General features: G+C 38.0%; 1 protein-coding gene across 10 annotated transcripts in view; it reads left to right on the top strand.

The window, feature by feature from the left end:
• The window catches only part of PSD3 (pleckstrin and Sec7 domain containing 3), a 551,235-nt gene that overhangs the window by 288,255 nt on the left and 236,133 nt on the right, over nucleotides 1-26,847 (top strand). For 8 of the 10 annotated variants that reach the window (XM_060181459.1, XM_060181466.1, XM_060181484.1 and 5 more), the window contains 2 exons: nucleotides 25,701-25,895; nucleotides 26,007-26,087. In XM_060181459.1, coding sequence (XP_060037442.1) covers nucleotides 25,701-25,895; nucleotides 26,007-26,087 — 276 coding nt within the window. Of the gene's footprint in view, nucleotides 1-21,024; nucleotides 21,047-25,700; nucleotides 25,896-26,006; nucleotides 26,088-26,847 lie in introns of those variants that run through there. The other 2 variants (XM_060181499.1, XM_060181538.1) reach the window with 2 other exon arrangements.

Below are 26,847 nucleotides of genomic sequence, written 5' to 3'. Positions count from 1 at the left end.
TTGTAGGGCTGACAAATTTAAGAAAGTTGAGATTGCCAGTTTAGGTACTTTGGATTATGATGATGCCTTAAAGTTGACAGAGTTTGAACTTTACCCTTTTTGCTTTACAAAGGAAGAAGCTGCATGTGGCTTTGTATTATCAAAGGTAGAATAGTAATAGTGCATTTTGTATGCACTTAATTCAAGTGACTTTTTTCAGATTGAGAGACAGAGACAGGGGAGAGAGAGACACCACAGCACCAGAGATTCACCTAGTGTCATGACAAAGCAGGTATGCTATCCAGGTGAATTATCTTGTGGGCCAACTCAAGGAACACTCCCAGGGCATTTTGCATATGAGGAAATAGTCACAGAAAAACAACCTGTCCAGCTACACAGAGCTAACAAAGGGGAGAATCGGGCTAAGACAGGGCCAGAGTCCTAGGTTCTTGCTTTTGGCTACTGAGTAGTTTTTCTTTTCCTCCCAACCCACTGTTCTCTACTAGCTATTGACTGGCACGAAGCATAACTGTTTTCCCAGCATATGACTTCCGAATGTGTTTTTCTGAAAATGATAGCCACTTTTCTCTATGATCTGATCTCAAAGATGGTGCCAACTGAATGTGTCTGGTGTGTGAGTAAGGAATATTGAAACAGAAAATTGATACCAAAGGCCTGTCAGCAGTGGGGGCAATTCCCCTAAATGATAGCTGAAGAGTTATACAGGTGCACAGTTTAGACTTGCTACAGGTTAGTTCCTTCGTTTTCTAAGAGTGGAGTAGCCATTCTCCCTGTTTAGGTCACCAAGATTACACAGGTAAGGTTGATGATGTGCTGATAAATGAACTGACCACAAAGCAAAGACTGCAAAGAAGCCAAGTGTGATTAGTGGAAATATGTTGTGAAGCACTGAGAATACAACCGTAAAGAGGCGACAGGGCCTTGAGGCTTCATAAAGGTAATTTACAGTTTCATAGTGGAAGTCTTAATTCTGTACTTTGTATTTATCTATCCCTAATCGACCCAGGTAGCTATCACTCCTAATTTATTATTAGTGATTTAATATTGATTTATAAAACCCTACGATAACAAAGATAGAATTTCATACTGTTCCCATAATCAAAGTTCTGTGTTTCCTTTCACTACATTGGAAACTACAATAGTTCTCTCAAGGTAACAGATAGGGGTTGACTATTATTTCTATAAAAAGTAAAAAGTAAAAGAAATGGTCACCCAGAGCAGTGAATTCATAGTGCTGACACCGAGTCCCAGTGATAACCGTAGTAGCAAAAGAAAAAAATAAAAGACACCGACAAAACCATAGGATAAGAGGGGTACAACTTTGCACAATTCCCACCACCAGAACTCCCATCCCCTCCCCTGATAGCTTTCCTATTTTTGTACCCTCTGGGAGTAGGGGCCCAAGGTCATTGTGGGATGCAGAAGGTTGAAGGTCTGGCTTCTGTAATTGCTTCCCCACTGAACATGGGCATTGACAGGTCAATCCATACTCCCAGTCTGCCTCTCTCTTTTCCTAGTGGGGAAAGTCTCTGGGGAAGCGGAGCTCCAGGATACAATGGTGGGGTTGTCTGTCCAGGGAAGTCTGGTCAGCATCATGCTAGCATCTGGAACCTGGTGGCTGAAAAGAGAGTTAACATACAAAGCCAAACAAATTGCTGACCAATCATGGACCTAAGGGTTGGAATAGTACAGACGAAGAGTTGGGGGGGTGGAGGTCCTCCATTTTGTAGCTAGCTAGTAGGCGTATTTTAGTTAAATTTCAAAAGGTCTCTGGCTATACTAGTTTAAAATAAAAAAAAAAGACTGAAAAAAATCCCATAGAAATGTTTTTCCAGCTTAAAAAAAAAAGACTTTGTTGGTTGGTACGTGGAAATATGTTTATCTCAAGAGAGGTGAGAGTACCACTGTCCACACATACTACTCTTCCCACATGTTCACCAGTAGAGAAGGTCTCTGAACCCATCAGAGCTCTTGGGATTTTATGGAGTCTTCATTACAGCAGCTCAATGGATGGACTCACTGTTCTTGACCACTGAACTCATCTTTTAGTCTGTGTTTCCTACTCCAGAAGGTGGATCTAAGTTCTGCCCTCTATTCATGTTGGCTTCACTGGCAACTAGAGCCCCATTTTTTGGTTGTTTTCCAAAGTTATATTAACACAAAAAGAGATACATTAATAACTCACTGCACTTAGAAAATTCTAAGGTGTGGGCCTGGGTGGTTACACACCTGGTTGAGCGCACATCTCACAATGTGCAAGGACCTTGGTTTGAGCCTCTGGTCCCCACCTGCAAGGGGAAAACTTTGTGAGTGGTAAAGCAGTGTTGCAGGTGTCTCTCAGTCTCTCTCCCTCTCTATCAGCCCCATACACTCTTGATTTCCTGCTGTCTCTATCTAGTAAATAAATAAAGATAATTTAAAAAAATTTAAAAATTAAAAAATTCTAAGGTATTTGAGTACTGCAAGCTAGGGACTGTAGATGAACATTTGATATGGTGGGTTTTTGGAAAAGTTGTGATATGTTTGTGTATGGAAAAAGTACAGCATGACTTTTCTGACAGTCTAATGTATGAGAAATACCTATCTCATAAATTATAATATTGCAGGCTCATTGAGTTTATGACTGAATAGTCAGACTTGAACACCTTTTATCAGTGACTGTTGTAGAATCCAGACACCATGGAGTCTAGAGGGCTTAATTTATTTAATGGAAATTACTAAAATTGAGTATTTCTAGAACTTGATCAGGAAAAAAACAAAAGAGGTTGTGTATTTCAACCATCAGTCCCTGTGAGATGATAGTTTACAACTTTTTCTATTTATTGAATTCTAAAAAAAACTTCCACAAACTTCAGAACATTTTACTTTATTTTTTATAGTTTTATAGTTTTTTATAGTTTTAAAGTATTTTACTTTCTCTTACTATTGATTTCATAGAGTCTTACAGAATAATAAGATTTTAGACATAGACTTTCACACCCACACATGTTAATGTAAATCACCATACCATCCACATTTACTTTTCTTGTATATGTTATTTTATTATAGTAAAAAATGAAAGAAGTGGCATAACAGAAGTACTGTGGGGTTTTAAAGTCAAGTCAAGGGCTTGGCCAGACTATGTAAAGGAGGCATTTGTATTGGACTTGATGGCGTGAGTAGGTTTCATATGCTGGAAAGGAGGAAGGGCACTGAGCTATGGATCTGAGGGGTGTCTAGGGAAAGGTGAAGTAGAAAATAAGGATAGAGAACAATTAAGTCACAGGGGACAATGCTCAGAGTATTGTGCTAGGGACAGTGTGGTGAAAACCGTGCTAGGGAGTTGAGGTGTTCTGTAAGTTCTGCAATGCATTTAAGGGAGAGAATGACACTTCTATATTTTTAGATGAACTAAGAGGAAAAAATGGAAGTTGAGTTAAGAGGAATAAACACCTCATCACAGACCCCTGCAAGCGTCAACCCGGCTTTGACCTAGCACGTTATGATTGGGTCCTCCTCAATCGCTATCGAACAGGCCATGGCCGGTGCGCCACTATGTTCCATCGCTGGGGAGCCAGAGACGACCCAAACTGCCCCTGCGGCTACAGACAGACTATGACCCACATAGTCAACGACTGCCACCTCTCCAGATTCAAAGGAGGTCTCGAAACTTTACATCAGGCTCAACCTGATGCTGTTGACTGGCTACGGAAGAAGGGCAAACGCTAGAAGAAGAATGGGTTCATTGCTTGATTAATTAAATGTGTAGTTTCTTAGGAAAGTAAGAACAGAAAGGGGAAGCACCAAGTAAAACTTGGACTGGTTAGATATTTTGCACCAAGACAAAGATTGTCAGTAAGGAGGAAAGGGAAAGTGGAGTAAGATCTGGTACATGATGATGGAAAAGGACCTGAGCTGAGGGTGAGAGCATTTTGCAGACACTTCTTCTGGTGAGATGGGAAATTATATCCAGGTGCCAACAACTGTACTGTAAACCACTAAGCCTCCCCCCCAACACAACAAAACAAAACTTTGACCTTCTAGCTGAAGTGTTTCTGGAAGGTGCTTAGGGGCTAGAACACTAGACTTGGATGCCTGAGATCTTAGATTTAATCCCTAGTCAGAGCTGGGCTCTACCCTCTCTTGAGTTAAATATATCTTTAGATAAATGGCACTATGAATCCACCCCTTCCACATACTCCCAATGGTCACTTCTTTCTTTCTTTCTTCTTTCTTTCTTTCTTTCTTTCTTTCTTCTTTCTTTCTTTCTTTCTTTCTTTCCTTTATTTCATTCTTTCTTTCTTTTTTCTAATTTTATTAGATAAGACAGAGAGAAATTGAGAGAGGATAAGAAGAGAGAAAGAGAGAGAAAGAGAGACACCTGCAGACCTGCTTCACCACTCATGAAATGGATCCCCTGCAAATGGGGAGTGGGGGCTGGAACCTGGGTCCTTGCACATGACTATATGTGTGCTTAACTGGGTGTACCACCTGCTGACCCCCCCATCAAAGTCTTTATATGATCACTCTAATTAAAATCTTTCACTTTATTCTGCTTGCCTTCTTCCTACTTTCTTCTTATAAAGCACCATAGTTTTTAGAGAGTCCAAGAGTCAGTTTGGTTACTATTTTTTGCAAGTTTATATATATTCCACATACAAATAAAACCATTCAGTGTTTGTTTTTCACTTTTCCACATAAAATCTTTAAAAAATGTTTTTCTGTATTATTTAGCTGTTATCTACTTTGCCTTTTCATTGTGAAAAACGGGCCTTTGTCAAGAAAATTAAAAATTATTATCACAAACAAGATAATTCAGTATTCTCTAGAGAAATAGACCAGTAAGTGTCTGTGTGGTGGTATACCTACCTACCTACTACCTACCTACCTACTTACCAGCCTACCTACATCTGTCTTTGTGTCTGTCTATGTCTACCTACTTATCTATCTCTGATGAGATTTACTATATAAGGATTGGCTCAAACTATTACAAATCTAAAAAAGTTCCATTATTTAATGTTTATAACTGGAGACTCAACAAAACTGGACGTGTGTTTCACCACCTTGAAGTCATTGAGCTAAAAGTCTAGATTCTAGTCTGAGTTTGAAATCTGAGACTCAAGAGTAACAAGGATGGAAGATTAATGTCCCAGTTCAAGCATCAATTAAAACTCAACCCAAATCTCCCTCTTTATGCTGTTTAGGTCCAAAGAGTGGATTGCCTCATCATCAGTGAACATACAATGCCCACCCATGTTATAGAGGACAGTGTGCTTTACTTAATTCACAAATTCAAATGTTCATCTCTTTCAGAATAACTCTCACAGACTTAGATATATCATTTAAGAGTAAATCTGGGCATGATGGAGCCCAGTCAAAACCACAAAAATATATATTGATATGTGAAATTAATCATCATGATAGTTATTGTTACTAGGGTAGAAAATACAGAAGAATTTAGGTATCCTGTCATATGAAGTTGTTATGAATTAACTACACAGATTGTGTTGGGTATTCAGATTTTACTAATTTTTTTTTTAAAGTCACCACAGAGCTGCACATTGAGTCTAGGAAAGAGATTATGTTTCCATCAGTTGTTCTCAATCCATCAAAATATCTGATCAAGGGACTAGAGAAGTAGCTTAGTGGTAGAGTATGTGCCTTCTATGTATGAAGTCATAGGTTTAATATTGATAGGTGAGAACAGCAAAAACAAAAGAGGAGGGACTCCCACAATTTATTATAACCTAGATGCTTATTTGATATAAAACCCTTTGTTCTCAAACTTGAGTTCTGTGCTGTGGCTGGAAAAACTGTCTTAGTAACAGATTTTCAAGTCATTCTAATATATTTGAGAAGTTGCGCTAGCAGATGATAGCACTGCAGTAATTCACAATTTTCCAAATTCTGTTTATCAAGACAGTAATAGATGTTCTTGGCATAAAAGGATTCATGATCAAATAAGTTTGAGAAATGCTTGGAAGTTAAGTGTTTTTTCCATTCTGTTTTTCAAAACCAGTATCTCGGGGGCCAGGCAGTGGTGCACCTGGTTAAGCATTCATGTTACAGTCCTCAAGGACCCAGGTTCAAGCCTCTGGTCCCCACCTGCAGAGGGAAAGCTTTGCAAGAGGTGAAGCAGGGCTGCAGGTGTCTCTCTAACTCTCTTCTTCTCGGCTCCCCTTTCTTCTCAATTTCTGGCTGTCTCTACCCAGTAAATAAAGATAAAAAAATTTTTAAAAGAAATTAAACAAACAAAAAACCAAAACAGGATCTCAAAGAGTTTTATAGAATACTGATTCTTGGACATGGCACAAAGCGCAAGGACCAGCGGAAGGATCCTGGTTCGAGCCCCCAGCTCCCCACCTGCAGGGGGCTCGCTTCAAGAGTGGTGAAGCAGGTCTGCGGGTGTCTTATGTTTCTCTACCCCTCTCTGTCTTCCCCTCCTCTCTCCATTTCTCTCTGTCCTGTCTAACAACAATGACATCAATAACAACAACAATAATAATAACTCCAAGAACAATAAAAAAGCAAGGACAACAAAAGGGAAATAAATAAATATATATCAAAAAGAATACTGATTCTTGGGACATAATGGAAAGAGGTGGCTTTTGTATATTTTCCAATACTTGACTAAAGAGAAGATTATGAGTTTGTGTATGCCAGGACATACTGAATATTACTGATACTCAAATTTGAGGTTTTAGTTTATCTCTTGAGTTTTTTTTCATGACAGCCAGGTATTGGACAAAGCCATTTTGGATTTACCTTTTATGAACTACTGTCCCCAAATTCTGCATCTTCCTTTGGAACACTAGATAAGTTATCAGAGATAAGAAGGTGTGTTTGGGGAGTCGGGCAGTAGTGCAGTGGGGTAAGCACAGGTGGTGCAAAGTGCAAAGAGCGCTGTAAGGATCCTGGTTTGAGCCCGCAGCTCCCCACCTGCAGGGGAGTCGCTTCACAGGTGGTGAACAGGTCTGCAGGTGTCTATCTTTCTCTCCCCCTCTCTGTCTTCCCCTCCTCTCTCCATTTCTCTCTGTCCTATCCAACAATGACGACATCAACAACAACAACAGTAATAACTACAATAATAAAACAACAAGGGCAACATAAGGGAATAAATAAATATATTTATATATAAGAAAAGAAGGTGTGTTTGTTAGGCAACATTGATACACGACTGTAGAATTTATCTTGGGGAATGTGTGAGAAATTCCTTTCCATCTCTTTTGTAAAATCAAGAATTCTCGGAAACAATTAAATCTCAAATTCTTAAAAAGTCATTTTATTGATGGATTTATGGCTTAAAATATTCTTATTGTGATATAGGACATGGATATGACTTCTCATCTCTGTATGATAGGTATCCACAGCAATTTTGTGATTGTGTATGTTAAGTATCGAGTACTATCTGTTTCTATGAGGGAGGAAGGCAGGTAGGGCTATCCTCATTTATAATCATGAGCTTTATCCAAACTTCTATAGTAGTAATCACTGTTTTTGAGCGACTTTTTAAAAGTTTTTATCGGGAGGTTAATACAATTGTTGGCACATGGGTACAATTTCTCACCTCACCAAGATATCGATGTCTACAAAACACTCTCAGGCCAGGTCCATAGTCATGTAGCAGGACCTGAAAGCCTCCCTGCCTCCAGCCCCCACGCTTTTTTTTATTATTTAAAAAAAAATTTTATTTAAGAAAGGATTAATTAACAAAACCATAGAGTAGGAGGGGTACAATTCCATACAATTCCCACCACCCAATCTCCATATCCTACCCCCTCCCCTGATAGCTTTCCCATTCTCTATCCCTCTGGGAGCATGGACCCAGGGTCATTGTGGGTTGCAAAAGGTAGAAGGTCTGGCTTCTGTAATTGCTTCCCCACTGAACATGGGCATTGACTGGTCGGTCCATACTCCCAGTCTGCCTCTCTCTTTCCCTAGTAGGGTGGGTCTCCGGGGAAGCGGAGCTCCAGGACACATTGGTGGGGTCTTCAGTCTAGGGAAGCCTGGCCGGCATCCGGATAACATCTGGAACCTGGTGACTGAAAAGAGAGTTAACATACGAAGCCAAACAAATTGTTGAGCACTTATCTGTTTCCCTAGAATTCTTTGCTGTGGTGCAATACACCAGCAGTCCAAGTTTTACTTTATGTCCCACCTTTCTTTTCTTGTTTCTTCAGTTAGGCCCCTGGGTGAAATAATCTATATTCCTCCTCTTTCTGGCTTCTCTCACTTATCTTGATTCCTACAAGCTACATCCAACTAATGTTCACAGTGGCCCTTTGAGGCAGGTTTTATATTACTTGTGGATTAGGAAATTGAGGCTAAGAGGTGACATAACTTGGCAGAGTTGAGACCCAGATTTAGACTTACTTAAGTCTCTAGGTTCATGAGTTGTTTCTTAGAAATTTTACCTTTCCAATTTATTTAAGGTATCTATGAGTATAATGACTTGTTTATCATAGGAAGTATCTACAGGATTGGTGATAGATGTGGTTTAATTCCAGTTTTGTATCTAAGTTTTTGGGAAAGACACTCTCTCAACCTCCCTTTCTATTCATTCCCTTTAAGTTTATAGTGCTCTCTAGACTTTATCCCTAGGGTATTAGGAAGCATTTGTGACTGTGTATGTTAAGTATGAAGTACCATCTGTTTCTGTAAGGGAGGAGGAAGGCAGCTAATGCTATCTTCATTTATAATCATGAGCTTCATCTAAACTTGAGCAAGTTTTAAATGGTTTTAATGAGAGTTACTTTTGCTATTATTTTGGTTGCTATGAACTGATTAGCATGTGACACCACTGTGACAAGGTGCAGAAGAAACGTCACCTCCTGAATAGCTTGGAGTTGGTGATATTGCAGCAGAATGCAGAATTTAGGATCTCTCCTGGCAGGACCAAAAAGCCTGCCTGATGTCCTATATGACAGGACTTTTAACACCTCTAGTGCATAAGGAGATAGAGAATTCACACCTCTTCTGTTCCTGCTACTTGACCTGTACTTTCTTTTATTTTAAGTAGTTGGGGAAAAGATCCTTTAGACTTTGAAGACTGACTTAAAGTATGTTTAGGCTTGATTTTGTCAGTCCTCGTTCCAAGGGCAGGGTCTCAGGATATGAAAGTAAAACTATCTAAATGATTTGACTGTAGTTGGAGAAACTTAGAAATGAATCTTAAGACTGGCGTTAAAGTGAACTGTGCTTTCTACCTACCTCGAAGGAGGGAATGTATCTTCCAAGAGGAAGTTCCAGACGGGTAGGTTTTGTTTGTTTTAATTTCTTAGAATATACGAGCTATAAGCTTAGTATGTTTCTTTCCTTTCCCCCCTTTCTCTCATTCCTTATCTCTCTTTTCCCTCCCTTTTCATCCTATGTAAAGCCAGAATGACAATACTATAACTTAAAAAAAAAGCATAAAACTTAAAATCCCTATAGTGCTGATTGCTATGAATGAATAAATCTTTGAATGTGCTGAGGTATGTATATATGCTAGGTTACATGCTAAATGGTGCCAAGACCTAACAGAAGGGTAGGCAAGTACATCTTCTCTAAACTTTAAAGTACCTGAACTTGGTCATGTGATATGTATTTTCATTTTAGAAAGTATATGGAATCAATATATTAGTGGGGATAATATGTTCTATATTTCTCTGTGGAATTTTATTCTAAAATGTCAGAGTGTCCTCTGACAAGCAAGAATTTAATAAGTGTAAGCTGTTTTCTGGGTTCATTTCTACTGTGCAGAGTCTTGTAGCAGATACTTGAGAACTGCTGAGTGCTCCTGTCCACAGCTTAATGCCATTTAGATCAGCTTGCAGAGACTATCACTGGGGTGATACTGATATAGTGAGAGGCAAGTAAAACCAGGACATTACAGCTTGATCATTCACTGATGCAATGCTAAAAGTTGAAGATATTTTATGTTATACTTGCACTATGTGTAAGATATTTCTCTTAAAAGTGTTTCTGTTTAGCGTGGGGTGGGGTGAAACAGTATTAAGAACACACTTCAAGGGATGGACCATAGTGTTGAAGATTTGCTCTGTGTTCTCAAGTTGATAATAAGTGACATCTTTTGAGGGATGGGGAAAGATGACTGTTCCATAATATTTCCCTTCTAAGAACATGTTTCATGTAGACTAGAACAAGCCATCTTGGTTCTACAGTTTTATTAAATGCTGCCACTATTGTTTTATAATCATGACTGATAAATGAATCAATCCACACAAAGAATACAACCTTCTATTTAAAGATTAAAATTTAAAATAAGCATATAGCATATGCTTATGAGTAAAATTAAGCAGGCATGATTTTTTAAATGAAAAATACTGTTGATTTTGGTGCAAGTCATTAAATCCCACCAAATAAACACAACACACATATGTATATGTGTATATGTATATATATTCCTATTTTTATTAGTGATTTAATAATAATTTACACAATTACAAGATTATATGGGTATAGCAGACTCAAACTATTTCTGAAGAACTTTTCTTTCTACTAGGAGTCCCCACCTGCATTGTGAATCTGCAGTGCAGGAGTTATAGTAGGTGAAAGATGATCAGACTATTTTCCAATCCTGTTTCATAATATTTTGTTGGGTATTCATCCATTATTCCTTTCTTCTTAAAAAAGTTTACAGTGATAAAGCAGATTATGGGTCTCTTCTTTTTTTTTAGCTTTGTGAAGCCATGGATATAAAAGTTCATATAATGTATGAAGTTGTATCTTTGGGTGGTTGCATGAAAAAGTCCAAAGTTTTGAAATTGTAACAGTATAGATATTTACCATCTACAACAGTGTTTGAACTATTTAGGAACGTATCCACTATTTCCACAGAAACAGGCAAAAAAATTGAAAAATCAAATTAGTTTTATTCCAGAAGAATCCAATGACTTTTATTAGACATTTAGTATAAATAATAATCTTTCAAATAATTCAAATACATTTCATTTACTTTGTAATTTTTCTTATAAAGATACTCATAACTTTGAGAGTTTAATGTTTTTTTTTTCCACTTGATAGGACAGAGAGAGAAACTGAAAGGGGAAGGAGAAGTAGAGAGGGAGACAAAGAGAATACCTACCTGATTCACCGCTTCACCTCTAGTGGAGCTTCTCCCAGCAGGTGGGGGCCAAGTGGCTTAAACCTGCATCCTTAGACCAGGTACATGACTGCCAGGCCCCTGTGATGTTACTGTTTTGAAAGTTAGTGTCACTATATATTTTTGGAACTGGAAGAGCCATTATTGATTTATTTTGAGTTCTGTTCTCAACTTTGCCATTTCCAAGCGTGTGACTATGTGAAGTTACTCAAAATCTCTGTGTTTTAGTTTACATCTTTGCAAAATGGGAATGATAATAATGGTGAATTAATATGAAGAGCACAATAAAACATCTAGATGGTTTTACAAAATATGGTGAGATGTGTATGAGATTTGTATGTTACAGTGTGCAAGGACCCAGGTTCGAGTCTCTTGTGCCTACCTGCAGGGTGGAAACTTGATGAGTGGTGAAACAGTGTTCCAGGTATCTCTTTTTCTCTATCCCTCTCTATCTCCTCCTTCTCTTCAAGTTCTCTGTGTCTTTGTAACAAGTAAATGAGTAAATAAAGTATTAAGTGGTCTGGGAGGTGGTACAGTGGTTAAAGCACTGGATGCTCAAACATGAGGTCCTGAATTCAGTCCTTGGCAGCACATGTACCAGAGTGATGTACCAGTCTGGTTCTTCCACTCTCTCCTCCTATCTTTCTCATTAATAAATTAATAACATCTTAACAAAATAGTAAAAATTAAAAAAAAACATATTAAGAGTGGAGGGGGTCGGGCAGTAACACAGTGTGTTAAGCGCACATGGTACAAAGTGCAAAGACCAGGTAAGGATCCTGGTTTGAGCCCCCAGCTCCCCACCTGTAGGGGGGTCGATTCATAGGCAGTGAAGCAGGTCTGCAGGTGTCTATCTTTCTCTCCCCCTCTCTGTTTTCCCCTCTTTTCTCCATTTCTCTCTGTCCTATTCCACAATGATGATATCAACAACAACTATCATAATAACCACACAACGATACAACAACAAGGGCAACAAAAGGGGAAAAAATGGCCTTCAGGAACAGTGGATTCATGGTGCAGGCACTGAGCCCCAGCAATAACCCTGGAGGCAAAAAAGAAAAAATGTTTTAAGAAATGGAAAAGTATGTTACTGTTCCACAACCCCAAGTGAGTGATGATTTTGATCTGTCTTTAGGTAATCTGGGGTATTGTCAAGAGATGAAAGCAGAAAGTGGCAAAGAGATTTTATTGAATGTTTTCTAAAGACTTTGGCTTCCTGCTGATTTTCCTATACTCTTGTTCCCAGTGATAATAGATAGTTGTAAGATCTGGAAGAGTGGACAGAAGACAGTAGGGGAGATAATAAAAATGGAACAGTGCCTAACTACAGAAAATCATAAAGCAGAGTTGTTCCAGAAGACAGAACAGGAAAAGGGAGAAGCAAGAGAGCAGAACTGATTCAGTGCTCTCTCTAGATCACATTATTTAGCCCCTTGATATGATGGGGGAGGAGGCATTTGAAAAAACTTAGGTTTGTAGTATGTAGAGCAGTTGTAGCACTTAGTTTAGGGATGAGATACTCATTTATCTTTTTAACTTTTAGAATATTTAAATATTTAAAAATATTTTTATTTTATTGGATAGAGACAGAAACCAAGAAGGAAAGAGGAGATAGAGAGATGGAAAGATAAGTACCTCTAGCCCTGCTTCACCGTTCATGAAACTTCCTTCTTGCAGGTGGGTTTGAACTCTTGCCCTTAAGCATGGCAGCGTGTGTTCTTAACTGGGTGTGCCAACAGCCATTCTTCAATATACTAGTATTTAATAAGCTGATTCTTTGCTTATTTGCCCTTTTGTTTTCCAATTACTGCATTTTTCACAGGAGGACACTTTTATTATTTTTAAAATAAAGCATAATTTTAAATTTTTTTGTGTGTAACTCATTTTACCTATGCTTAAAAATGCATATACTATATAATAACTATTTCTAAGACTCGTAACCTTTTTCTTTTTTTCATAAAATGACAGAACATTTGGGGATGGACAGGTGATATAGTGACTCAGGGAAGCCCTAAAGATAGCATCCATTACAGAAGGAGGGCTGAGTGTTGTACAGACCTGGGTTCTGGTTAGCTGCTGTAGGGTAAGATAATCATAGCCAGAGAACTAATGCATCCACTATTCCACCATCAGAGGGCAATGGAAAAGGCCCTGCCAGCTATCATCTTGGATATGTCTTCTAACCCTCTACTTTCCTTGCAAGATCTCGAAGATAATAGCTGAAAGGCATTTTGACTTATTTTTTCTTTTTTAAATAATTTTTAAAAAGTCATTTAAAATGTCATTTCCATATTGGGGGATTAATGGTTTACAATTGACAGTTAAATACAATAGCTTATACATGTGTAACATGTCTCAGTTTCCACATAACAATTCAACCCCCCACTAGGTCCTCCTCTGCCATCAGGTCCCAGGACCTGAAACCTCCCCTCCCCCACCCCAGAGTCTTTTACTTTGGTGCAATACACCAACTCCAGTCCAAGTTTCCCCTTCTGTTCTTATTTTTCAACTACTGTCTGTGAGTGAGATCATCTGATATTCATCTTTCTGTTTCTGACTTACTTCACTCAACATGATTTCTTCAAGCTCCATCCATGATGGACTGAAGTCACCATTTTTAATAGCCGAGTAGTATTCCACTGTGTATATATACCACACTTACTCAGCCACTCACCTGTTGTTGGATGACTGGGTTACTCCCAGGTTTTGGCTATTACAAATTGTGCTGCTAAGAATATAGGTATACACAAATCTTTTTGGATGGATGTGTTTGGTTCCTTAGGCTATATCCCCAGGAGAGGAATTGCAGGGTCATAGGATAGGTCCACTTCTAGCCTACTGATAGTTCTGCAGAGTGCTCTCCACAGGGGTTGAACCAGTTTACATTCCCACCAGCAGTGCAGGAGCTTTTCTTTGTCCCCACAACCTCTCCAACATTTGTTGCTGCTGCCTTTTCTGTTATATGGCATTCTCACAGGAGTGAAGTGGTATTGTTGTCTTTATTTGCATTTCTCTGATAATCAATGACTTGGAGCATTTTTTAATTATGTTTTTGGCCTTTTGGATCTCTTCTGTGGTCTTTTTTGTAGAGGTTTTTTTTTTAAAAAATATTCTTAATTGGAGATTAATGGTTTACAGTTGACAATAAAATACAATAGTTCCTACATATGTAACATTTCTCAGATTTCCACATAACAATTCAACCCCCACCCCCAACACACACCCTGGAGTCTTTTACTTTGGTGCAATACACCAACTTCATTCCAAGTTCTGTTTTGTGTTTTCCCTTCTGTTCTTGTTTTTCAACTTCTGTCCATGAGTGAGATCATCTCATATTTGTCCTTCTTCTTCTGGCTTACCTCACTTAACATGACTCTTTCAAGCTCTATCCATGAGGTGAAGAAGGTGAATGCACCATTTTTAATAGCTGGTGAAATTTCTGTTCATATCCTCTCCCCATTTTTGGATGGGGTCATTTGTTGACTAGTACAAATGTTACTAAAGGATACAGGTAACGGTAAATCATGTATTGAGCTTTGCAATGACTGGAAATTGCCATTTTTAAAAAATTTTGTGATTAGTAGTGTTTTACAAGATTATAAGATTCCACATTACTCCCGCCTCCAAAGTTTTGTGCCCCCACCCTCCCAAAGATATTCACCATAGTTATCACAGAGTCTTAGAAAGTTCATCCCTTCCCTCCCTCCCTCCTTCCCTTCCTTCCTATTTCTCAATTCTCTAGATTCCACATAAGAGTGAAACCATCAGGTAGTTGTCTTTCACATCTTTACTTGGAAATGGATTGTTTTTGAATTGATACCGTTTAGCGATTGTATCAGTGATGACTATCATAGAAGGTAGCACAGAGGAATAGAGCCATAAACACTGCACAAAGCAGCCATCCTCATCAGTGCTATTATATAGGATTGTGTGCGACCATTATTTGTGAAGCTCTTTATCACCTGATAGAGAATTCAGAGGAGTAAAAGCAAAGAAGTTAGCCTAGAGAACTTATGACATGAAAAATACTGGCCTTCTATCAATTTCCTCTGTAAGGCTAGACTTCATCTCATTGTGTACTATAGCAAACACTGGTGCCTCAGGGTGCAGAAGTTGTTTGCTTGTAATTGTACTGCATTAGGCAGTGAGAGCACTGCTGGCCCCAGGAGGATGCCTCTGGGCATGGGCAATTTAAACAGTCCTCCCCCCACCTTACATGTTTACTGCTCTCCTGTAGCACCTCCTTTTTTCTTCTTCAAAGCAGGGAATGTTTGCTGAGTTCATGCTCTGTTTATTTAGACTGCTAATACATAGCTTTGAATGAAATTCTAAAAAGATTAGATAATTTCAATGTGGAGAAACAGGAAGTGCTGTGTTATTTTGCCTTAGAAAACTCAGTGCTTTTCTGTGTTCAGATATATGATCTGTTGTCTAAAACCAGGTCATTCTTGTCTCTAGCAGGGTGCCTTAGATCACTCTCATTAAAAGACAAGGTCAGTTCTTTAGTAATTTCCAGTGAGATAGAATAAATGTGACTCCTTCTTTTGTTTCCTTTTGCCAAGGTGTAGACTGGCATGATATTCTTAGAAATGTAATTATATATCAAGTTGGTGAAGTCACACAGCTAAAAATGGTTTCTCATGAAAGATTGTAAACTCCAGATATTTAATGGCATTTTAAGAGCACTTCAGAACAACAAGTTAGTCAGTCTGCAATTGATTCACTTCCTTCCTTGTCCACTGAAATTGGAATTCGGGGCTCCCAATTTGTACAAGAAAGTTACTGTGCAAATAATGAACATACAAGGAATCTTTGCAACATTTTTCTCTGATTGATCTGGCAATGATTCTAGCAATAATTGCTTCATAACTGATTTATTTCAAATTTATGTGAAATAGCTGTATATGCGTAGCCTCGTGATCTTGCAAAGACTACATTCTCTTTTGAAGGCTGGCCTAGAAAAACTACAGATTAGTGTAGACAAGTTAAAAAAAATTAATCCCAGAAAGCAAAAGAATGAAAATTTGTATCATCTGGATTATGTTCCCAGAGGAGAATTACTTCACCTGCAAGGGTGAAGAGTTTAATCATTTATCAGAAATCAATGCTTTTAAAATAAGAGAGGCCCATACATTCACTCAGTGAATTTGATTATTTCTGTTACTTCACTGCATGTTGGTGCCCCCTTCTGGATTGCTGAATGCAGCACTGAGTAAAATGAGAGGTTTAAAAGATTGGAGGAAGTTTTTGGTGCTGTGAACACTTCTCTATTTGGAAAAAAGATAATAATAAAATAATAATAATAATAAAATAATAAAAGATAATAATAAAATCAACTCTGGGGGAGTTGGGCGGTAGCCCAGCGGGTTAAGCGAATGTGGCGCAAAGCAAGGACTGGCATAAGGATCCCAGTTTGAGCCCCCGGCTCCCCACCTGCAGGGGAGTCGCTTCACAAACGGTGAAGCAGGTCTGCAGGTGTCTATCTTTCTCTCCCCGTCTCTGTCTTCCCCTCCTCTCTCCATTTCTCTCTGTCCTATCCAACAACAACATCAATAATAACTACAACAATAAAACAACAAAGGGCAACAAAAGGGAATAAATAAACATTTAAAAAAATCAGCTCTGGAGGACAGTTATTTAGTAAGAGTGAATTTTGTCCTCAGTGATGTGCCTGAAATCATAAATAAAAGGAAGATACTACTAGAAAATGTGTAATAAGTTTTTTTTTTAAACTTTGAATGCATTTCTCCTTAGAAAAGTCAAGTATTAGTATTTTGTTGTTATTGTGGGGGCTTTTTTCACCAGAGTGACATTTTTTTTATGATAGAGAAATAGAGGAAGAGATATTACATCACTGAAGCATCCATTAGTCTTTAATACTCCCATGTGGAATAGTAAGGGCTTGAGCTTAGGGTGCATGTATAGCCAAGCAGGTGTTTTCCCTGGCCATCTTTCTCACCAGCCCCTTAGCTATTTCTATTTCTCCCTTTCCTCTGCCCCCTTCTCCTCCTTCTCCCCCTACCAGCACACCCACCTCCACAGGAGGGATGGAGGGAGGGAGAGACACACACATCAGCACCAAAACTTTCTTCACTGTAGTGGGGACTGGTCTTGAAGCTGTTTTACCAGCTCAGTCCGACAATTTCTTTTGAGAGGTATTATACAGTACTAATAGCTGTTTATACTCTGCCAATCACTCTCAGATTTATTTTATGTGATCATTCCAAGAACAAATGACCAATAACCTTAGTGATGGAGGGGGGAGTAGTGATGATGAAAAAAAAAAAAACCTGGTCATGGCAGCTGACATTTATTCTTTACTACATGCAAGACATTGTACTAAGCACTTCACATGCTTCTCATTCAATCTTTACAGCACCAATAGAAGTTGGTAATGTTCAGCAGGGAAGCAATTACAGAAGCCGGACCTTCCACCTCTGCACCCCATAATGATTCTGGGTCCATACTCCCAGAGGGATAAAGAATAAGAAAGCCTTCAAGGGAGGGAATGGGATATGGAGTTCTGGTGGTGGGAATTGTGTGGAGTTGCACCCCACTTATCCTATGGTCTTGTCAATATTTCCATCTTATAAATGAAAAAAAAAGAAGTTGGTAATGCTTTCTGGTTTATAGTTGGAAATTTTGAGGTTTTTCAAAGAATAATGAACTCCCCTAGGGTCCATCAACTGGCATGGAGCTAGTGCTTGAACTATGGCCATCTAACTGGTGCTTTCCTGCACATAATTGATTTTAATGTCTTCTAAATTAATAATTGTTACTTACTGGTGAACTGAGCACTTACATGTTGAATCTCATTAATAAAACATACACCTCTTAATTCGTTGACAGTGATGGAATGGCTAGCACATGAATGCACTGCTAGACATATTTCTATGTTGGCATCTTGCTCTTTTCAGGGTTCACTGGCCATACTCCATGCCAGATGATATGATCCACCTACGTGGTCGTATCTGCTATGCCTGGTTTGAATTCTCACAAGTGGTTGCTGTGGCTAACAGACAACTCTACCTCAAGCCCCTGCATAGGATACAGTCTAAGAACACAGGTTAAGTAGTACACTGTCTACTTCTTCTGCTTCTTCTTCTTTCCCTCTTCCTCCTCTTTCTGCTTTTTTCTTATAGAGGAGCGGTAGTGAATTATATTACATATTAGTCTATACATGTGTCTCGTTTCCTTATTCTGTGTAACACGTATCTGCTAAATAGTCTTGCTCCCCTCTCATCACACACCACAAACCCTGCTTCCCCTCAGCCTCCCTATTCCATTCCCTCCCCAGAGTCCCTTGCTTTGGTGCATTATACCACCCCAGTTCGACTTTCACCCAGTATTTTCCCTTTCTGACTCTTTCTCCCAAGTTGTACCTAATGTGAAATCATCTAGTATTCATCCCTCCCTTCTTGACTCATCCCTTCCAGCACTTTTTTTTTTCAGGCTTCAGCAGAGATGAGGCAAAGATTGGGATTTTAGAGTTTCTGTTCTGATGTCTAGATCTTTGATAGCTGGCATTGGTCATATCACTCTATCCTTTCTGCCCTCATTTTTCCTATATGTTTGCTCCTTTTGTTGCTGTTGTTTGTGCTCCCAGTTGTATCCTACCACAGATTACCTCATTTGCAGTTAGAGTTCCTTAAGGAGTCCTCTAGGATTCCTTTCAGTAATTCTTGCAAGGCAGGGTTGGTGGTATAAGTTCCTTCAGTTTCTTTATGTTTGGAAAGCTTTTAATTTTTCTTTCAGCTTACAGGATAGTTTGGCAGGATAGAGTATTTGTGGCTGGTAATTCTTACCTTTTAATATGGTAAAAATATCATTCCACTCCTTTTTTACTTCTCAGGTTTGTGTTGAGAGTTCTGGTGAGAGAGCCTGATAGTTCCACCTCTGTATGTCAATTTCTTCCTTTCCCTTGCAGCCTGCAATAGTTCTTCCTTGTCCTTTTGGAAAGTGGTACTATTACGTGACTTGGCATTTACTGTTTGGGGTTCAGGATTTTTGGTTTTCACTCAGCTTCCTTAATACTTATATTTTGACCATTGCTCAGGTGTGGAAAAGTTCTCAGCAATAAAAGTTTAAAGCAAACATTTAGGAGACAGAGCTAGTAGATAAATTACAAGATAACCAGCTGAATTTGAGTTTCAGATACACACAAAAGTTTTTTTTTTTTTCTGAGTTTGTTTAAGTATACCTCATACAACATTTAAGGGCATATGTACACTTGAAAAACTCTTGCTGACCTGAAAGCCAAATTTTTATGCCATATTTTTATCCAGGAAACCTGATAATCTCAGGATGATAAAATGTTATAAAAATATCCAGTGACCAGACTTAATAATATGATTCTTATTTTGTTGGTCAATCATGTGTTGCCACATCTGTTTGAAGATGTAAGATACAGACTTCAGGAAACATTTTATAGAACACTGGAGAATCTTTTGGGAAATCTTTTTCATACTGAAATGTCAAGTAGAGGTTTCACCTTAATAGATTGTAAAGTCACTTGATTAAAGTAAAAGGGGACTGTGTTAAATAATAGTAGTGATAGTAAATATCCTTATCTAGTTTTGGATTTTAGGAGAAAAGCATTCAGTTTTTCCCTGTTGAGAATGATGTTTGCTGCGGGTTTGTTATATATGGCCTTTTGCTGTTGAGTAGTTTTTCCTTTGGGTCCCCATTTCTGAGGGCCTTCATCATACATGAATGTTGGAATTTATTAAATACCTTTTTAGCATAAATTGATTTGATCATGTGATATTGTGTCCTTTGGGACAAAAATGAATGGAATTGGGAATGGTTATGCTTAGCAAAATAAGAGGTGAAAAATAATTTCACTCATTTTTGGAATCTAGAGATGGAAATCTAGATGGAATTCTAGATGGAATCTAGAGAATGAAAACTCATCAACTTGCAGAACAAACAAAGTCATGAGTAAACCAAATTGTTTGTAGGACTGTGGTGGTTATAGTTGAGAAGGATGGGAGCACAGAACATTAGTGGTGGGTGCTTTGTGCAATTATACCCTGTAATCTTACAATCTTGTAAACCACTATTGATCACAAACTAAAAATATGGCTTTAAAAAAGAAACTTTAAAGTGTCAGGTGGTAGTGCAGCAGGTTAAGTGCACATGGCACAAAGCGCAAGGACCGGCATAAGGATCCCGGTTCCAGCCCTTGGCTCCCCACCTGCAGGGGGCTTCACAGGCGGTGTCTATCTTTCTCTCACAGGTGTCTATCTTTCTCTCCCCCTCTCTGTCTTCCCCTCCTCTCTCCATTTCTCTCTGTCCTATCCAACAACAATGACATCAATAGCAATGATAATAATGACAACAATGATAAAAACAACCAGGGTAACAAAAGGGAAAAAATGGCCTCCAGGAGCAGTGGATTTGTGGTGCAGGCACAGAGCCCTAGCAATAATCCTGGAGGAGGGGAAAAAAAAAGAGAAACTTTAATAATAAAAAAGGAACAAAAGCAGATAAAAGGGGAACTAGAGAAAAAGAAAATGCCAACTGTTGCAAACACATGATACACAACAAACTAAGTAGACAATATCTTGTGTATTTCAGACAACAAAATGGGGTGTTATCCTGACAGAGAGAGAACATTCAGTTTGCTTTATCAAGTGTGAATAAGCCTGGGCTGCTACTGTTGTTTATGCTCTTAACATAAAGTAGCCTTGTGTTTTAACTCCTGTTTTTATTAGGGCTGTAAAAAAAGTTAAAAAAAAACAAAAAACCAACTATCAGCACTCTGCCTAGAATGTGAGGTCATAGTAATATGAAGTAATGTGACCTCACAGGGAGCCAGGCCCTTGGAAGTGCTAGTGAACAAACAAGATACTGGAGTTGTAGGGGTGAAGAATAGTGGGGAAGGGCGTACATTTGGGAAGTATGGCTGAGGTGCACTCTCTGCTCCATGATGAGTTCTGTTTGGTGTCTGTCTCACTGCTGGTGAGTTTTTGTTGCCATCATGTCCTTGGCTTTCTGCCTTAGGAAGATCAATCTGGTTTTATTGAAGTATCATAAATCATGAAATGAAATAGAATGAAACTATCTAGGAATCGAGATAGTAATCCTCTTTTAATCTATTTTCTTCGTTTTTTTTTAATTGGAGATTTTAAAATAAGACCCGATGAAGTTTGATACATACAGATTTTAAAAGTATATCATGTGATTTAAAATTGAAATTGTGAAAGTAGAATGAAGAAATTGACGAAAGTAGCATGAAATAGGCTAAAGTGGACAACGTAGTGAAATTAAGAGGCAATCATGATAAATGAGAAATAGGAATGATATAAAATGCTTATGAGGATAAGGTTTTTGTATTTAAGCTTTGTGTTACTATGTATATGGTATACTTGCATGCTTTTCATGGAGTAAAGATTAAATATGTGCACTGAATATTTTTCATTTCCACTTTTATGTGGAAATGCAAAGCAACCGCAAATTATCTACTTAAATGTATTTCTTCTGTGAGCTTAAAACCTGGCTGGTAATGTGAATGCTAAAATGGGAAGTTTCAGGTATTAAAAGTATTTACTGTATTTTCATTAATATTTCATCATAAAGAAGCAATTTATTCTGCTTTTTAGTTCCTGTGTTGGAAAATTATTTAAGGTGGCTGACTGAGGGTTACGAAACACCTTGGAAAATTCTGGTTATATCTATTGCCTGGTATTATGTTAAGCATTTGACTTTAACTTAACAAAATGATGTATTTGTATTAATAGTTATAGTAAAGTAAGTCAGCATATTTTTATTTAGTAACTCTCTGCTTTGTACTTTTGGCTTCTCTGCAATCTCACTTGGAATGTGTGTGTTGATGTGAACATCAGCAGACTTTTGTCTAAGTGAAGTTTTAAAAAGATTATGTGGAATAACCTCTCTCATTTCCCTCCTCTTATCATTCCTTTACATGGACAGCACATGAGGTACTTGCTGAAAATGTGAGCTTGGAGAGGAGCTGTTAGGGATACTTAACTCCTTCTACTCTAGCAGGGATTGGAAAGTCTCTCTGTAACCCCTAGAGGTACAAATTACCTGAGCTACATTTGAGTGAAGCTACCTGTTTACTATTTAGTTGACTGACCATTGTGAAATTGGAATTGTTGAATAGAATAAGTGTAAAGATAGATTGAACTATTTAAAAAAAATATTTATTTGTGAGAGAAAGAATCAGAGCGTCATTCTGGTATATATGATGCAGGGGATTGAGTTCTGGTCCTCGTGCTATCCAGTCTAGTCTGGAATTGTGACTTTTTCACTTCAGGGGCCATGAACTTTGACTTATTTATTTATTTAATTTATAGGAAACGATGACAAAACCCTAGGATAAGAGGGGAACAACTCTACATAGTTCCTACCACCAGAACTCTGTATCCCATCCCCTCCCCTGACAGCTTTCCTATTTTTTATCCCTCTGAGAGTATGGACCCAAGGTCATTATGGGATGCAGAAGGTGGAAGGTCTGGCTTCTGTAATTGCTTCCCTGCTGAACATGAGCATTGATAGGCTGATCTATACTCCCAGCCTGCCTCTCTCTTTCCCTAGTGGGGCGGGGTTCTGGGGAATGGGAGCTCCAGGATACATTGGTGAGGTTGTCTGTCTGTTGGTGAGGTTGTCTAGTTGGCATCATGGTAGCATTTGGAACGTCGTGGCTGAAAGGAGAGTTAACTTTGACTCTTTTAATTAAGATGTATTCATTTTGCCATACTTTCCTAATGATCACCTGGTGTAGATTTATGGCTCATTTTGTATTGGTATAGCTGCGCGCACACACACACACACACACACACACTTTTTTTTAACACTTTATGATTACATATTTAATGGTCTTATTATCCTTGTTGCCTCTAGATTTTCCAGGTTTAGACAAAAAAAAAAAAAGGTTACTCTTAGGAGTCTTGGAATAGATCAAAGGTATTGCACATTTGTCATATGGTCCCCATTCAGCATAGGTTGGAATGGTTTTATCTTTGTTAAGATTGTAACTACAAAAAAAAGAAGATGTGATGAGGGCATTATGTAGTTTGCAAGTCTAAACTATTTACTTTCTGCTCTATTACAGGAACATTCTGACTATGTCTGGTGTGAAGTATTGGACTGCTACTTAGTCTTTTTATTATCTTTTTTTTAACTGTCACATTAGTCTTTTATTATCTTTATTTATTTATTGGATAGAAACAGCCAGAAAATCGAAAGGAATGTAGAGATAGAGAGAGAGTGAGACAGAGAGACACCTACAGCCTTGCTTCACTTCTTGTGAAGTTTTCCCCCTCAGGTTGTGACCGGGGGCTTGAACCTGGGTCCTTGTTCATTGTTAACACGTGCGTCAACACCTTACCCCTTGGACCACTACTTAGCACAGTAGTTTCTCATGATTATAGCTTTATATTTCCAAGTTAAAATCAAGATTTATAAATTATGCCCTCATTGGTTGTAGTGTTGTAAAATGAAGCACTACTGTACAACAAGTCAACCCTGTTGTAGAGCATATGTTCTCAAAATATCTACTGTGAGGGTGTCTTGAAACTTTTGTAGTAGATTTATGAAGTCAAAGTTATTTTAAGATGACCCTTATTTTCCTTTTCTACCATTTTGATGTTTATACTGATGGTATAAAAACAATCAGAAAGCCTTAGCAAAAAAGCAAGGTATTATCACTGAGTTAAATTGTTCTTGTTATATCCTTCCTTCCTTCCTTCCTTCCTTCCTTCCTTCCTTCCTTCCTTCCTTCCTTCCTTCCTTCCTTCTTTCCTTCCTTTCTCTCTCTTTCTCTTTCTCTTTCTTTTTCTCTTTCTCTTTCTCTTTCTTTCCTTTATTTTCTCACCTCCAGGGTTATTGCTGGGGCTCGGTGTCTGCACTACAAATCAACTGCTTCTGGAGGCTTTTTTCCCTTTGTTGCCCTTGTTGTTTCATCATTGTTGTTATTATTATTGTTGTTATTGATGATATTGTTGTTAGATAGGACAAAGAGAAATCGAGAGAGGAGGGGAAGACAGAGGGGGGAGAGAGAGACACCTGCTGACCTGCTTCTAGCTTGTGAAGCGACCACCCTGCAGGTGGAAAGCCGGGGGCTTAAACCGGGATTCTTATGGCGGTCCTTTGCACTTTGCGCCATGTGGCTTAACCCGCTGTGCTACTGCCCGACATCTGTGTTATATTCTTTCTTCACTGTCATGCACTCAAAATAAAAATGAAGGCCAGTAAAAAGTTTTTGATAAAGTAATATGCTTTGCTAAAGCAGTGCTTGCCTTTTTAGTGCCATATATTTATGATGAAATGGAAAATGTACATAAAGCACTTCTATTCCTGATGATTGTCTCTAGGGAAAGTACTTGTGTATAGTTTAAGGTGTAAACTATGAACTGTGGCTTTTTTCATAGAATACCATTTATTTTAACAGTATGACTGACAAATTATGGTTATTAGCAACCTTTTCTTGGAAATTAATAGAGTGAGCTTGTTGGTTTAAAGAAAACAGTTGTCAATATTTTCTACAATGATAACTTTTAAACTTTCAATCAAAAATTGGAATTTTGGAAAACAGCTGGGGGCTACACGGTGGCGCACCTGGTTAAGGGCAAGTGCTAGCTTGAGCAAGGGCCTGGGTTCAAATCTCCAGTCCTCTACCTGGAGAGGAAAAGTTTCACAAGTGGTGAATCAGAGAATCTTTCTCTCCCTTCTTATCCCCTTTCTCTCTCAATTTCTCTCTGTCCTATCAAATAAAATAAAGTTGAAAAAAACTTCTACTACCAAAAGTTTGGCACTTTCCCAATACTTAAAAGACTTGTGGAAATATTACTGATGATTTTTAAAATTTTGAATGAAACATATCAACAAATAGTTTGCATATAACGAATGAATGTTAGAGAATCTTGCCTGAGTAAGAAAAAGATCCTTTCAAAGTCTAAGATAGATTTTTCACAAGAGTACAATAATTTTGTTGCTACTAGTTTAGTCTATATTACAGTTCAAACTAACTTTAAGAAATTTTTTTTGGTGTCATATCAAAAAAGAACAACCATATATGTGAAAAGAATGTTAAATACTCTATTTTTCCCTGTGAGGCCAAGTTGTCTTATATTTTTCAGCTAAACTATATTTTGTTAAAGATAGAATATAGACGTGAATATGAGAATGCAGTTGTCTTCTAGTAAGCAGTCTTTAAAGTTGTAAAAATGCCATTGTCTCATTTTAATGTGGAGGAAATAGTTATTTTTAATGAAGATATATTTATTACATACCCATGAATAACTTATTTAAATGTACTTGTATCAGAAAGTTTTATTTTTAAATTACCAAAAAAATGAGTATCAGTAGGTGTGAACCATGAGATTTTGGAGTCATCAATGCTTTAAAAATTGTAAAAGTCCCAAAGCTAAAAGGCATGAGATTCATTGTTCTAGAGTTGAAGCAACCTTACCCCTTTGGCATGCTGGCATATTGTAATTTCTAATACTTTCATGAATAATCACACAATGATCTTCTTTAAATTTGTTTTTTCATAGTTGATTATAATATAATTATCACTTATCCATCTATTTTCCATTTCACCACAAGAAAACTGATTATTCCTTTTTTTCCCCCTTATCAATTGTCACAGCAATGCTGGGGTGAAAACAGCACTGCAGGAGTCTCATTCTGAAATGGGGAGCACTGAAATTCTGGAAAAGGACACCACTGAAAATCTCAGTAATGGTACCAGCAGTAACTCAGAAGCAGCCAAAAGGTTGGCTAAACGCCTTTATCAACTAGACAGATTCAAAAGATCGGATGTTGCAAAGCATTTAGGCAAGAAGTACGTTCTGTCGCACGTCTGCTGTCCCATGTTATCCATTTGCGTGTGTGTGTGTGTGTGTGTTGGATAGCTATGATTTGAATAACAAAAGTCTGTTTTGTTTTCTTATAGCAATGAATTTAGCAAACTAGTTGCAGAAGAATACCTGAAATTTTTTGATTTTACAGGAATGACACTGGATCAGTCTCTCAGGTATGATTACTATCACTCTTCTTCTTTTCCTCCAAATAATTCTGAGGTGAGAAAGTAATGTGCTAAAAATAAAATCTGGTTTTATTTATTTTTTAAATTTAATTCAGCTACTTTGTGAATTTAGCCCAGATTATACTTTGAATTAAATTGAAAGTGAGAAAAATATGCTGTTTCCATGAAATCACATGAAAAAACTCTGCATCTCTTATAGTAAAAAAAAAAAAATTGTGGGGGGTTGGGTGGTAGTGCAGCCGGTTAAGTGGCCAAGGCACCAAGTACAAGGACCTGCATTGAACCTACAAGTTCAATCCCCAGGCTCCCCACCTGCAGGGGGTCGCTTCACAAGTGGTGAAGCAGGTTTGCAGGTATCTTTCTCTCCCCCTCTCTGTCTTCCCCTTCTCTCTCGATTTCTCTCTGTCCTATCCAACAACAATGACATCATCACAACAATAAAAATAACCACAACAATGACAAAACAACAAGGACAACAAAAAGGAAAAAAATCATGGCAAAGTAACTCTTGAATCTGGGAATTAAGTTATTGAATGATCAATTATAACACAAGCACGTTTTGTAGACAGTAGAATTATAGATTTGTTAATTAAGCCTTTGTTTAAAACATCAAAATAAGGCATTACATTGAAATGAATTCATAATTGAAATAAAAATATATATCAGCAAAATAGCAGGAAGTATCTGTAAAACTGTTTCATGCAATAGTTTTTTGAAGATCAATTTAGATGAAGGTGTTTTAGACACA

Source organism: Erinaceus europaeus, chromosome 2, assembly GCF_950295315.1.
Source record: "Erinaceus europaeus chromosome 2, mEriEur2.1, whole genome shotgun sequence".
In the NCBI taxonomy this organism is placed as follows: domain Eukaryota; kingdom Metazoa; phylum Chordata; class Mammalia; order Eulipotyphla; family Erinaceidae; genus Erinaceus; species Erinaceus europaeus.
This window is presented reverse-complemented; position numbering and strand designations above follow the sequence as displayed.